Consider the following 14,480-nt stretch of genomic DNA (forward strand, 5'->3'; position numbering starts at 1 on the left):
TACAAATGTCACCAGAGAACAAAAATTATTTGGAAAAAAGAAAATATTGAAAAAAAAAAAAACTCAAGTCATAGTTGCTCATTGCTGTCCCACAAACAATATGTATTTCATTAAGACAAATAAATTTTTAAACAGGTATCAACAAAACTCCATCAGGGATTGTATTTACTTAAGGTACAATCAGCAATATTAATGCTTAGTTTTGTGATATTCTGGTTTTGAAATAATAAAAAAAGAGAAATTATATGTTCTACTTGTTTTCCACAACCCCATTTGAGAAAAATCATTTGTAACAACAATATACCCATCGTTGGCTCAGAATCTCTCTAAAATTCTTTAAACAGAAGGAATTTAAAAAAAAATTATACTCATCAGCAAGAAAAATATTAACATAACTCTCTAAACTTGGCACTTTTTAAGACAATTTTTAGCAAAGGAAATGCAAAACTTTAATGGTGTCCTATGTCATCTAAAAAAAAAAACATTAAAATGTGTCAAATGAATTTTGATGTAAGATGCCTCTAATACTTTCAGTTGAATCTGTGAAATGAAGGGCCAGGTATTCCTTTACATTTTATACAATATATAAAAAGAAAAACAGTTCAAATTTTTTCACAAAAGAAGAAGCTTGATGTAAAAAAATAAATATATTTTTAACAGAAAGCAACTGACATCAATGAAATCAAATAAAACAAAAATTCATGGAGAATAAATAATATAAGCCATATATTTAACCTATAATGAGGTGGCATAAAAGATTATTTTTAGAATTAGAAAAAAACAGTGTTATGGCTTAAAGTTCTGCTCAATCAACAGGAGTTGTCTAAGGCCAGAGAAAAAGAAACTGATAACCAAAAAAATGAGGCACCCAAAAATTTCAGGACCCTTTAGAGGGAAAAGAAGTAGAAGTAGGTACTTCAAAATACCTTCCTGGGAAATACTTTAGCCTGTAGACACATCCCTGAAAGTTTCATTTTCCTAGCCTAACCTCTTTCAAAGATAGCCAAAAGTAGCTAAAGTAAAATTTTACCCCTACTGTATTTTAAAAATCCAGTTTAAATAGCAGTCTCAACAAATATAGACTATATAAAAGGCTATAGGTATTGGCCTAATCATTCTAAATTTTTTCCAACTAATAATTATAGGATGGTTTAGAAACTAGGCCTGTTTGATATAATAACATTTGACTAACTCACCAATGTGATAGCTGCCTCCCTAAGAATCAACCTTTTTAATAACAAAAAAACTTTTCTTCTGACTCCTTATGAAGCTTAGCCTATGCAAGACAGGCCTAGAACACCAAAAACCCTTTAGATACTAAGGAATATGCATAATATTACTTACAGGTCACTGAAAAGCTAAGATTATTTCTATTATGTACAGTTTCCTTGTCTTTTCTCTAGACTTAACGATTTCACATGTTTATCCATTTGAAAAATATATAGCATTGACGTCACAATCCTCAAATAATCTTTTTATTTGGGGGTTATAAAGTGCCAGCCCACGGACAAGTAATCTTGAGCGTTTGTGGGGATAATCCGACTAATCTCTGACGTCATATGTGTCTAAAGAAACGCTTGGATTAATCAGATTAATAATCGGACAAGTAAAGAAACGCACCCCATAACACAAAACAGGGTTTTACAGAGTTTTCGGAAGAAGAATAACTAGTACGACCGAAGGTTTGAGAGAACCCAAAAATTTCTCTGAATCATTTTTTTCTTCGTGTATTAGGCGACTAGAGGTTTTACATGGGATTTTACTTATTTGAAGAACCGCTTTGCTTTTACTTGAAAAAGAAGAACATAAATCTGGCCCTGGAGTGGCGAGAAAACCATTTAAAGCCTATTTTTGTCAACTTTTAAAGTATATTGGCTAATTTTCTAGGAGGACACTAAAAGTGTCCCTTTTTCGCTGAATTTGATACTTCAGTCCCGAAAGGCTTTGACAATACTGGTCTTCGGAAGACGCGCAAGTATTTATGAAATACCCTGTCATTCTCCAAAATGGAAGATGTTATTAGACTCTTTGAGTCTCTTAGTGTTGGAAAGAATCAAATTGAAGTCCTTGAACAATTGAAAGCATTCTTTGTTGCTCTTCCAGCTGGTTATCTCAGACAACATGCTCCTAATATTGACTTCAGAGATGTGTTTGAATGTCTGAAAACTTCAGATAAGTAAGATAGCCTATAGCCTATTTTACTTTAAAAATATTTGGGATAAGGTGTATAGTAACGGACTATTTTAGGTATTTAAGAAGTAAGTTAAAATTCTAGTTAACTGACTTCTTGCTATCTCAGAAAGAGTTTAGGTTAGGAAAATGAAACTTTCAGGGATGAATCTACAGACTAAAGTATGTCTTGGGAAGGTATTTTGAAGCAACTACCCCCACTCCTTCTCCCTCTAGAGGGCCTTGACCTTCAAAATATGTGTGTTTTAAAAGTGAAACCTTGCAATTTAGTCTAGATCTTCTGCTTAATTGAAGTAGGCTACAACAAAATTGTTTTCAGCTTCATAACTTTGCTCAATTCCATTATATAAGGTTTTAAATATATGAAAATACCTTTCCTTAATTTTGAAAAAAAATTTTATGGCACAAAATTCTACTCAAATAACAAGAATTGCATTTTCAGAACTAAAGGCAGAGAAAGAGCAACTAGTAATTGAATATTAAGGTAAAATGTTGTTGTTGTCAACTGTTGTCAAAATTTCAATAGGTATTGACCTGTCATGTAGGCTAGTTTCAGGGTCCTCTAGATGGAGAAGGAGTGGATGTGAGTACTTTAAAATGCCTTCCCAAGACATACTTTAGCCTGTAGACCCACCCCTGAAAGTTTCATTTTCCTAAAGTAAATCCTTTCTGAGATAGGCAAGAAGTCAAGTAACTAGAATTTTGCCAGAAATAAACTTACCTCTATAGTCAAAATGGTAAATATTTTGCTGTTCACATTATTGACCTACAAATAAAGTGAACATACTTCTTAATGTTTTTTTATGCTCTTTCCAAAAATAATAGGCTAATCACTTGTCACAAATGAATTTAACCCACACATAAGCCTACTAATTCAGGGTATATTTGCACAAGGAGGGGGGGGGAGATGAAGTTTAAATTTACCTCTCATTTGCATCAGAAATAAACTTAAAATTTAAGAAAGTTTGAACAGTGTTCTTATGCTAATCAGTTCATTAGATCATAGAACATGTTACCTGATCATGTTGTTTCAAGAAATAATGTTAAAGCTTTGGTTGGAACCTCTTTATGAAGGGCAGTATATTGAACCATAATATCTATGGCATTTTTATGAATTGTTTTACTCAGTTACCCTAAAAATAGTCTAATTAATTTGTCTCTTTATGCATTCTGTTGTATTTTTTTTTTTAAATATGTTCAGCCTAAGGAGTTTATTTGTTAATCATGGTACCAATCAATACCCAGGGGTTCAGGTCTTGTATATTGTCTTTTGTGCATTGTTGCTTATTGTTTTGTTTACTGATAAGTTGTAATGGGAATAACCTGTGGCTTAGTCTACTCTGTTTTTTGTTTAAAATAAACAAAAAAAGAAAGTTGCTAGTCTTGTTCTCTCACTTGAAAATTCAAGCTCAGCTAAAAAGTGGAAGAAAAACAAAGGGCTAAGTGGTAATCTTTACTATAATCCCTGATAGAGCCTGTACAGGGCTTCTATCATTAAGAGAATCAGAGATAAAATATATAAATTTGTCTAGGAAGTCCATTGTTTTGTTAAAATCTGACATAGCTTCATCTCTAGTATTTTGTCAAAAGCAAACTTAAGTCAATAAATGTTACTACAACAATCTTCTTTTGACTTTTAGCATTACAGGAGACAATCTGATTTAAATCTTTAATTTGACCCAAGCACCTGTTAATGCAACAATGTCAGCAAGAAAGCACACACCAAAGTAAATTAAGTCTACAAAGTGTTTAAGTACACTGCATCCTTCTTTTTATTATCATCATTGTGTTCCTATTCACTGCAAGTCTAGTCTTTAGTGTTTTGTTGCTGTTCTGTCAGGCCTGGTTTGGAGTATTTGTTTTTGGCTAGAGAAGCACTTGACTGTTGCTGGGCTCCATAAGTAGCATGATCAGAATTTTTCTTTTTGCTGTCTAATGTCTGGTCAGATGATATGATCTCAGCAGAGGCTGTCAAGTGAGTGAAAGCTGGGCATTCAGCAGGGTATTCAGGCCACTGTAGATAAATTTAAACAATATATTAATTCCCTATCTCAACCATTATCCAAAGCTGGATGGAGATGTACCTGCTCCAAAGAACACATAAACAAGTAGAAACATAAGCAAAATTAGATTTTTTCATGGGTAGGCATGGGTATGTCATCAGTATTCACAGCCAGGAAAAGAAACAGGACAAATTGGGCATCTAGGGCATGAAGAAGAATGCAATACTTTGAAGAGATAAAAAAGGAAAGGAGAATAGTTAGTATGGCTGTAATAATGCAAAAGGTAAAGATAGTATTAATTTGAGAATGGAAAGAAAAACAAAAAATGAATTTATTACAATAATCAAGTTAAAAATGGCTTATTTGAACAATGCCATAATATGATGACATTGGGTTAAGAAATGTGGTGTTTTGTATTGATGTTTCAATTCCAAAGTTTTATCAATTTACTCTCAAAGAGAAATATGTGGTGGACATGAAAGCAGACTTGCAGCTAAATTAAATAAAGCCACTTCCTTTTTGAGATATGTTTATTGATATTAGTTTGATTTTTATTGTCTGTAGTGCTGAAGAGCTTATTAAAAAGATAATCAAACACTAGTTCTAAAATTTTTTGCCTCTTTCTTCAAAAAAAGAGATAATCAAATGTTTACATTACTAAAACAAAAATAATTGCTTGTTAGTTTATTTTCCTTGATAGGAATATCTCTTGATTTCCTGATTCTCAAATTTTACTTTGTAATATGCACACATGTGCACAGAAAATATTGTATAAATAATTCAAAAGGAAAGTCCATGCAGTCAGTTTCCCAGTTCAGGTCTTCACTCAAGCCAAATTCAATTGATTAGTCTCAGTTCCCAAAGAATTTCTGTAATGTTTGAGGAAAATGGAGTCACAGTCTTGCAGAAACAGAATAACACCTAGCAAAGGAGCTGTAAGGCTGGATAAATCCAGGCTTGACTGCTTAATTGCCTTGAATAAGTTTTGAACCACACCTTGAACACTTGTGCCAAGTGAGCAGCTTCTTAACAGTAAAACCAACAATATATGTAAAAGAATAATTTGTGATGTTGTCAAATACTGTATTGAAGTCTTAATTGTCTTCTTCCAACAGAAGGTCATAGCTTTGGTGAGCTATGATAAGCCAAGTCAGCTTCATTTGTGGTATTTCATGTTTTTGTGAAAGGAAGTCAACCAAAATATTGCCCTGGTCAGGAATTGGCTTGCTGTTGCCTATATTTTTGTTGTTCATGGCAGAATATTTACAACAATAACAACAGCTAGCATTACTTTATGTTCTTCTTATAATACAAATACAATCTTTTTGATGTCCTTCAATTTTCTGAAAACTCACTAAGAATTTCATAAAAACAGTCGTTTACAGACATTTGATATTTTCAAATTTCAAAGGACTTTTTTATGGCCCCAAAAATGAGCATAAAAGAGGAAAAACTCAAGGGAACATTTTTTCTTACTAATAAGAAAAAAACTTTTGACATTCCATGGTGCAATAATACTATCTATAACCACAGACTATTGTAAAACTTAATAGGTAATGCGTTCTTAGCAAATCTCTCTCCCACTATTAATAAAATTCCAGCTAATTTCAATTGCAATGTACACCAAGGTATAAACTCAGGGTTCTCTTACTGAGACATAGGTCCTCCCATGCCTGGGGTGCACATGGCAGTGATGGTTGACCTCCAACTTGACCAATCTTGTGCCAAAGACCAAGGTTCATTTAGAGTGGTTTGGAGACTTGTTGCCTTTTTCTCCAGGGATTGACCAAGTTTGTTGAGTTGTCTTCCACTCCTTTGAATGCCAGTTGGGATCCAATACCATAAATTGTGTGGGAGGCATCCTTCACTCATGCAGGTCATGTTCCCCCATTACTTCCATCTTCTCATTCTGATTTTGTTTATTTGTTTATTTGGTATCAGCCCTTATCTGGGCATTTGTTACTTTATCAGTCCAATGTACTGCAAAGATTCTACACAGGCAATTATTCTCAAAGGCAAGTAGTCTTTTCTAAGCATTCTTTGAAAGACTTCAGGACTTGCATCCATATATAAGTACAGAAAGTACATTTCTCCTAAACAATTGCAAATTCAACTTCTGAGAGTAGTATCTTGATTTCCAAATGTTCTTCTCAACAGAGAACCACTCTGACAGCCCATCCTCTGTCTGTACTGCACAAACCTGTGCAGCATACAGGGCTTTAATCATATTCACAATTTTTGGAGGCATTCCATACTAGGAGAATTTTCCACATTGCCTCTCAGTGCACATAGTCAAATGCTTTCTAGAAGCCTCTAAACACTAAAACACTCTGCATTTGCCATTTGTTTGATTCCTCCAGTAGAACACGTAAGCTAAATATCAGTTCGCAGCAAGAACAATTTGGGCAGAGACCATGTTGCTCATCCCTTAAAATTAAGCCCACTTGAGTCTGGACTGTACTAAGAATAATCTGAGATAGAGCTTTACTTCCAACTGTCTGGAGTGTGATACCTCCCCAGTTATTGTATGATGTTTTCCAACATTTTTTTTAAGAGTTTCACAAAAGTGCCTTTATTCCAGTTAGGAGGTATAGCCTTGTCATCCCACACATTACCAAGCAGCTTAAGTAGTGGGCCAGCAAGAGCTTTTTCCATATTTCAACAGCTCCAGAGGGACTCCATCACATCCAGCTGCTCTCCCATTTTTTCGTGACTTCAGGCTATCACAACTTCTTGAAAGAGGATGGGACCCAAATAGATATCCAAGTTGTATAGGGTCACTGTATGGAATGCCTATCATATGAGACAGGAGAAATATGTTAATTGTTAAATATTTCACAAAGATCCAAGTAGTTGGTCATAATCGTCCAATTTTTGAAATAACCTTTGCCTCTAGTCCTTTGGAAAACGAAGGCGCCCCAATTGTACCATGGGTACTCTTTAAAGATTAAATTATACATAAATAGATGAGGTCATTTAGTTTCACCAATTTCTAGAGTCCCCAAATGGAAGTTTGAACCAGTTGAAACTTGCTTGGAGCTTATCCCAGACGAAAAGTCAAATTATCTTCTTGGTCAAGTACAAGCTATCTTCAAGCAAAAATGACAACACGCTTCATGAATATCTTGCCACTACTTACAGATAGTTCACTGAAAAGAAGCAAGGCAGCTGCAGCTTTGGTTGTTCCTGGATATTCATTACATATATCCTTTTGGCTTCCAAATGATACATCCTTCCTTAAAGCTGAGCTAAAGACTACAGTTGAAGCTCTTGACGTTATTCATAAAAACCCCCCTGACTCTAAGAAGGTGATCTTGCTTACAGACCAAGTCTGCCCTACAGCACATAAGTCAGTCAGGGATTCTGGCATTGAAAATATATGGAAAATGATATGAAGTATTCTTGAAAAGAATATCCAGCTCTAATTCCACCACATGACAAGTCACCAAGGTATTTGGCACAGCAAGACAGTCAATGCACTTGCAAATAAAACAGCAGATATATACATAGACCCAAAATTATAATAAAAACTCTGCATTTACAATTTGAAGAAGAAATCCTAATGTGAAACTACTGGAGTTGGTGCTCGTTTTCTCATTGTGAGAAGAAAATGGCCTGTATTTCAGAATTCAAAGTTATTTATTGATACTAAGGATTCAGTACATGAGACTTTCAACACCTCACCTATAGCTGTAATAGCATTGCAGAGGCAGCAAACAGAGCAAGAAATATTTTCTCAAGTCTAAAAATAAAGCCAGACATGTATGAGCTACTTAATGTCAGGCTGCTAGGAAATGAAGAAATATCATTATTCCAGGAAATTATTTGTGTATTAAGGTGCAATAATATAGTTTAGCATGTTTGCCCTGTTTCTGAAAACTACTACAGTTTGGTTAATTGTAGCAGTAATTGGAAGGAGGGAGAAGATCGGAACCCCATAAGCCAGTAAAAGCTGTTGTATTAAGTCAAAAAGAGACTGTTTTCAGACTCCAAGTGCTGTTATTCAGACGAAAAAGAAGAAGAAGGGCATGTGGGAAATCTGCTTTCAGTTATTTTGGTGTGGCAATGCATCAAACAAGTAGTACACTGAAACAGTTTTGGTTTGTATTGTTTTTCCACCAAACTTTTTAGCCATGCAAATATACAGCAACTGTTATCTTGTTATTGCTAATATTCAAAACATTTTTGCTGTCAACCGTTTCCTCATTTCAAAGATCCAGGTCAAGTCTAGTACAGCACAGAATTGTGGAGGGTCTGTTTTATTACAGAACATCAGTTCTTTCGTGAGATGTTCATTGGTAAACTTCTTGATCTTTTTCTTGGTAGAATTATTTATGATAGTATCTGGATATTTGCATTCCTTGTAGGTTTTTTTTTTTTGGTTGCGTGGTTTTTATGGATACAATCTTGCTTCTCAGAATTTAAGGTCTGGGGAGGCGATCTAAGCATCTTTGGTGTTTTCACTTCTGGACTATCTGAGAAATACTTCTGAATTCTGCCAAAAAAATTATGGCCTAAACAGTGATATGGCAATGCTTGTATAATGATTGGCAAATAATTCAAATCATTGGAGAGTGGGAAAAAAGTCTCAAAAATACAGTAATCAGCTTAATATACTGAGGTAAATCCACTTTAATGGACACTCTAAATGTGTGCAATATAGGAAAAATAACAGAATACAGGAATAATGTCTTAGTCTCACAGATTGAGGCAATGATCCAATCTGGAGTTTTTCATAGTGTGCATGCTTTTGCGAACTTCCTGAAGTATATTTGAATCCTGGATTCATTCCTGAAAGTTTCATTTACTTAGCCTAATTCGACTTTTTTTGAGGTAGCAGGATACCCCTCACCTATAATTTTGCCCCATTTTATTCTCCATTTAGCCATTTCCAAATATAAGGATTGCTAGTGTTACAGTTGTATTCTAGCCCTGCCTCTGAATGGGGCTGTATATAGACCAAATAAAATTTTGCAGTTTTGTTGGTTTTAATTATTTTTGTTCGTATTTTTCATCAACAGTTTGCACTTTTGGCAAATTTAGATTCTGGGGCAAAAATCAGATAAGGGGCTTCGTGCTATCTTGGCTTGGATATGTGCTGTAAAAGGTGAAGTAGCTGGGATGGGGTAAAATTTTCCAAATGCTAGGCCCCCCTTTATCAACAAAAGGGGGAATTTCTGGACGAAGAGCTCTTGTGAAAGAAACACTATAATAAGAATGCTGCTGAATTCCTCAAATTAAGCATTCTATTGATAGTAATTATAATTCTGACAATGCACTCCACCCCTCTTAAAAGTCTCATTTCTAGCCTTATATGAATTATAAAACTGAGAGAAAAATACTTTATATATATATAAATATATATATATATATATATATATATATATATATATATATATATATATATATATATATATATATATATATAGCATAAAACTATTGTTGTTCACAAATTTTGACTGAATCAATATAACAAAATATACTAAAATAAGACTGTTAAAATAAGATGGTGAATAAATATTTTTATACATTTGGGGGCATTACAGAATAGTCCCCAAATGGTAATTGTAGCTATGTCGTGCAGCCTTGAAAAATTATCTTTGTCCAATGCTTTAAACATGACAAAGACTGATAGTTCTTGAAGTAATTTATTTTCTTTTCTTTTTAGGAAGCAAGTTCAGTTAACATGTGAGGTTATCCGGAAAATATGTAAGAATTTGTGTCCTGACCAAGTGTATCTCAAATATAAAGATAATTATTTGGAATGTTTGAATCACTCTGAGCCTCTTCCAAGAGAGGTTATACTGGAACAAGTAGGCTATGTTGTTTTGTTAAAAAAAATATTTTATTTTTTCTTTATTAAGTCTATGATAGACCGAATGTAGGAAATTAATGAAGGAATTACATGTTTTATAAAAAGAATACTTACATTTAGTCTGCTTTTTCGGGGTTGTAATTTTGTAAAATATTTGGAGGCTTCTTTATCAAAGTGGATCAAGCCTGTCCTTTGTCACGAAAGCCTCATTTTGATAAGCTAAAACATACTAATGTTTTGAACTGATTGTTACAGCTCCAGCAAATAACAAGAATTTTAAGATGCAAGGCATGCACCGTGAACCTCTTATTTTCAGTATGAGAAGTTACTCTGGATGGGCCTTGTTGAAATCTAATTATCTTTAAAATCACACCTGTTTATTTTCTCCATTTTTCTGTCCTACCTCTTAAGAACAACTTTTGACGCCCCTCCCTTAACCCCCCAAAATGGCGTGCTCATACTCATAGTCTTTTAATACACTTTGTAAATTTTCAAAATTCCTAAGCCTAAAGGAAAAGCAAAATGATATAAAAATTAGTACTATAAATATAATTGAAAATGGAAATGAAATTAAAACCTTGATTGCCAATTGCGCATAAGTGGAAAGATATAAATAAGAATTGCATGCGAAAGCTCCTATAGGCTTCTATATTCTATATTATGTATATGGCCTTCAAATTTTGAAGGCCATATACATAAGTAAGTTACTTGGAATTAGTGGTCCCAATTGGAAGGGGGAGCATTTTTCGCTCCTCCTGGTTTCCAGACTATATCACCCAGAGTTTCCCAGAGTTTCCCAGAGTTCTATATTTTATCAACCTAGAGTTTGCCCCCTAGTCTAAAAATATTAAATCTGGCTAAAAACAATTTAAATTCTTACAAATTTAGTTACCATTAGTCTATTGTAGTCTTATAATTTACACTAAAACACAAGAAGAACTTATAACCTTAGGTGAGGGGTTCTTCTAAAAGTGCTCATCTAGAAACCTTTGATCTATTCTCTCTTTAAAATGTCAAGTGTGATGTCAAAATAGGGTATGAGCAAGAAAAAAAGAAGCCAAAGCTCAGACTTGAGATACGAACTTGACTGTATTGTGAATTATGACTGTATTGTAAATAAGGATTACCTGACGTTTCTTCTGTTAAAAGTTTGTTCTGAATAGTACCATTCTCTGGTAAAGCTTTTTTACTTTAATTGTTTCCTAAAAGCATTGAAGTAAAGGTAATTGTATGATTGAGGCTGTTTATGATGACTGAGGTTGGGACAAGAGACTCTAGTTGCCAGGATGGGAAAGCAGTGTCGGATTCAGGACTCTTTTAGGATATCTGGGCTATTATTCCTTTCTTTTGATGACACATCTTACTAAGTTTTCTATTGTTGGAAAAAAAGAAGCTCAACAAAGGAAAAATATATCTTAGTTTCGCCCAAACATTCTCTGTTTAGTCTTGGATTTTGTAAAATTTTGGGATTACTGTTCTGGGTTAAAATTTTTGTAAAATTCCTTTTGAGAGAGTTGTGCTATATCACGAAGATATAGGGGAGGGAGAAGGATTTACCTGATTTAAAATGTTATTTTATTTTTGAAATAAATTTGACTTACCATTTGGAAGCTGAAGTCCAAAATTCTTCTGTAGGTCTAAAGTTTAAAGGCACAGATGGAGTTAAAGCAGGTCCAGTTCTGCCCTTATCATCTAAAGATTTCTATAGTTACTAATGATCAATGGGTTTTTATATGTGCAATAAATTTTGCTGTGTCTTGCATAAACTTTGCAAACAATGCAAGTTGTTGACATCATATATCTTCCACTGGTGGAATCTCACATTTTTTGAACACTACCAAAATATTACCAAAGAAGGTGTATTCAATATAGAAGAACTCCAGTCTAAAATAGAGAAAACAAAAGAACTTTATTATGGGAACTATACATGAGGAGTTTTCGATCTGCTGTGAATCGCAACATTTTAAACTAATCAGTTTGAATTTTGTGGCTGATTGCTGATTCTAGTTGTATCTGATTGTTATTGTGTGCTTTGAGTTTTGCTATAAAGCTGACGAGTAACATAAAAGGTGTTTTGGACTCGTGTCACTGTTTTGCCCAACAAACAAGGCCTGACCAAGAGTTAAAATTGGATTTATTTTACCACAGAGTTGCTTCACTTACAGAGTTATCTTGTCCAGTTGTGTTCTGCCTCGCACAGAGGTGCATTTGGAATGAAAAAAAGCTCAGACATAAGAATTGAAAAATTAGAAAATGTAAAAATAAGAAAGAATAAGAACCACGTTTAGTGCATTTTCTTTTATTTGTTTTGACTTTGTTTTTAGAAGCTAGAATAACGTGTTTACCCTTCTGCGCTAATGTTCATTTTTTTACTATCACTTGAGTGACTAAGGAATTTTTCTCTAGGGACAGATAGGGATAAACCTTTATTACTTGTTCGGGGATATAAGATAGAGTATGATTAATGTTACAAGAAAATATCATCTCTGATTTAGGATGTTTTAAAATTGTTTAATTTATAATTATTTTTATTCTGCTTGGGATGGGGACCTTTTATCCTCTTATAACTCCTGGTGAGAAAAACAGCTCTAGGCCTAAACGGGTTAAACAGGAGGGAAGGCTGAATTAGGAAGATTTTCACAGGTTTGTGTCTAATGCATTAGAATATATGTTAATGGTACAAACATCTGTATTTTAATATATATACGTGTTTCTCTGGAGACAAAAATTTCCAGAAGCTAATCGTCTGACAAATTGGAGGAGTGACGAGGTGGAGGAGAGGATTAGAGTGGGTATGATAGTACGCAACTCTTTTACATGGGAGCATTTTCCCAAAATGAAACTTCAAAGTTTTGAAGTTGTAACTAAATTTTTTATAAGGGGCCTATTATTTTGGGTGTGAGGAGGTGGGCTAAACTCAAACATTTTTATGAGATATAGGCTAAAAAAGATATATTCTGTTTCCAGAAGACTGTCATATTTATTTTTTAAGCTTACAACAGTTTATTTGTAGTTTAATGACAGTAATGGTTATTAAGAGGGTAAAAGGAGGAGCTATAATTAAACATTTATGTGTATGGGGCTCAGAAGAATGTCCAGGGTAGGGTATGATGGAGAAGAAAGACATTTCTGGATCAGTATACATAGATTTATATGTACTGACATACTGATCTAAAACATAATACTACTAGTTCCTCCTCCTGATATTCTTTGGGGAAAAGGAAGGAGCATGTAAAGTGCAACTGAGATTTCTAAATTTCAGAAATAATAATCTTCCGCTATTCTGGCTTAGATGTAAGCCCTGCCGCGCTTATACATGGGAATCTCGTGATGGAAGAACGAAAACTCAAATTAATAATCTGCTCATATCGGGATTTATGGCATACCTTGCGTTCCTGTGTCAGCAGTCTTGGGACAATTATTGATTTCTTCCACTCACCAGGAATGTATTGATTGTCCCAGACATCCCTAACAAGTTCATGGAGTTCATCTGCGGCTGACTCAGCCAGAGCGTTCAGCCGCTCAGCAGAATCGCCATCTACTCCAGAACTTTCGTGGTTTTTAAGCAGTTTCATAGCCTGGACTACATACTCTGTAGTTGGCGGTTCCGTGTACACATTTTCAAATGAAAGATATTCTTATGGATTAAGTAAAAATATGCAGTACTTGTTTTTGATACTAGTAACTCCTGGTCTTAGCATTTCTTAGAAGTGTTCAAACCTTTTGATACGTTTTTTCCCTACTGGTAAGCAGCTTCCCCTCCTTCGCTTTGACTGAAGAGATGGTAGATTGCTTCTTCTTCCCAGTACATTCTCTGAGAATGTGATAAAGTTCTCTTGAATCGTTTTGTGTGGTGACCATCTCATTGGTCATATTTGACCAGTAAGCCTTTCTGTCAGCTCTAGATAGTATATGCTATTCATGATGCAGCACAGTTATCAGCAGTTAATCCATATCGCCAAATTTTGTATCCTGATGAAGAAAACCAATGTAGCTTGACTCCTGAGAAGAAACTTCAGGCTTGGCAATTTGCAAGCGCTTGCTTAGGTCTTTAGTTCAGCCCATCCTAGAGTATGACCATAGTGTCATCCAGTCTTTATACAACAGGGATATTGATCCTTTTGAGAAAGTATAACTGAGGATAATTAAGTCTTCACCAAGCTTTCTCTACCAAGAGCGCCTCCGGCGCCTCAACCCACCACTTAACCGAAACCACTGCAAGGAAATAATATTAAATTAAATAAGAGTGATTCCGTAAAAGAATTGCACGCTGGACTCCGAAATATCATATTAAGGATGTATAGAACCATTTACCAGCTGAGATTATCATGTCTCCCATGATTTCAAGTTTCAGAGACCAATTAGACGCAGTATTCTATCTTGAAATGTATGATATCAAATAAGTCCAAAGAGAATTATTCTCATATTTGTAACTAGAGGCTTATTAGCCATATTTAAGCAATACATTATTA

At 34.3% G+C, this 14,480-nt stretch overlaps 1 protein-coding gene across 1 annotated transcript in view; it reads left to right on the forward strand.

Annotated features, from left to right (window-relative positions):
- The first annotated feature begins 1,954 nt into the window (after window positions 1-1,954).
- LOC136035396 (26S proteasome non-ATPase regulatory subunit 5-like) overlaps window positions 1,955-14,480 on the forward strand; it is a 45,740-nt gene continuing 33,214 nt past the window's right edge. The window contains exons 1-2 of the mRNA XM_065717177.1: window positions 1,955-2,176; window positions 9,862-10,006. Of these exons, the coding sequence (XP_065573249.1) occupies window positions 2,007-2,176; window positions 9,862-10,006 (315 nt within the window). The 5' untranslated portion in view covers window positions 1,955-2,006. The remainder of the gene's footprint in view (window positions 2,177-9,861; window positions 10,007-14,480) is intronic.

Source organism: Artemia franciscana, chromosome 14, assembly GCF_032884065.1.
Source record: "Artemia franciscana chromosome 14, ASM3288406v1, whole genome shotgun sequence".
Lineage (NCBI taxonomy): Eukaryota > Metazoa > Arthropoda > Branchiopoda > Anostraca > Artemiidae > Artemia > Artemia franciscana.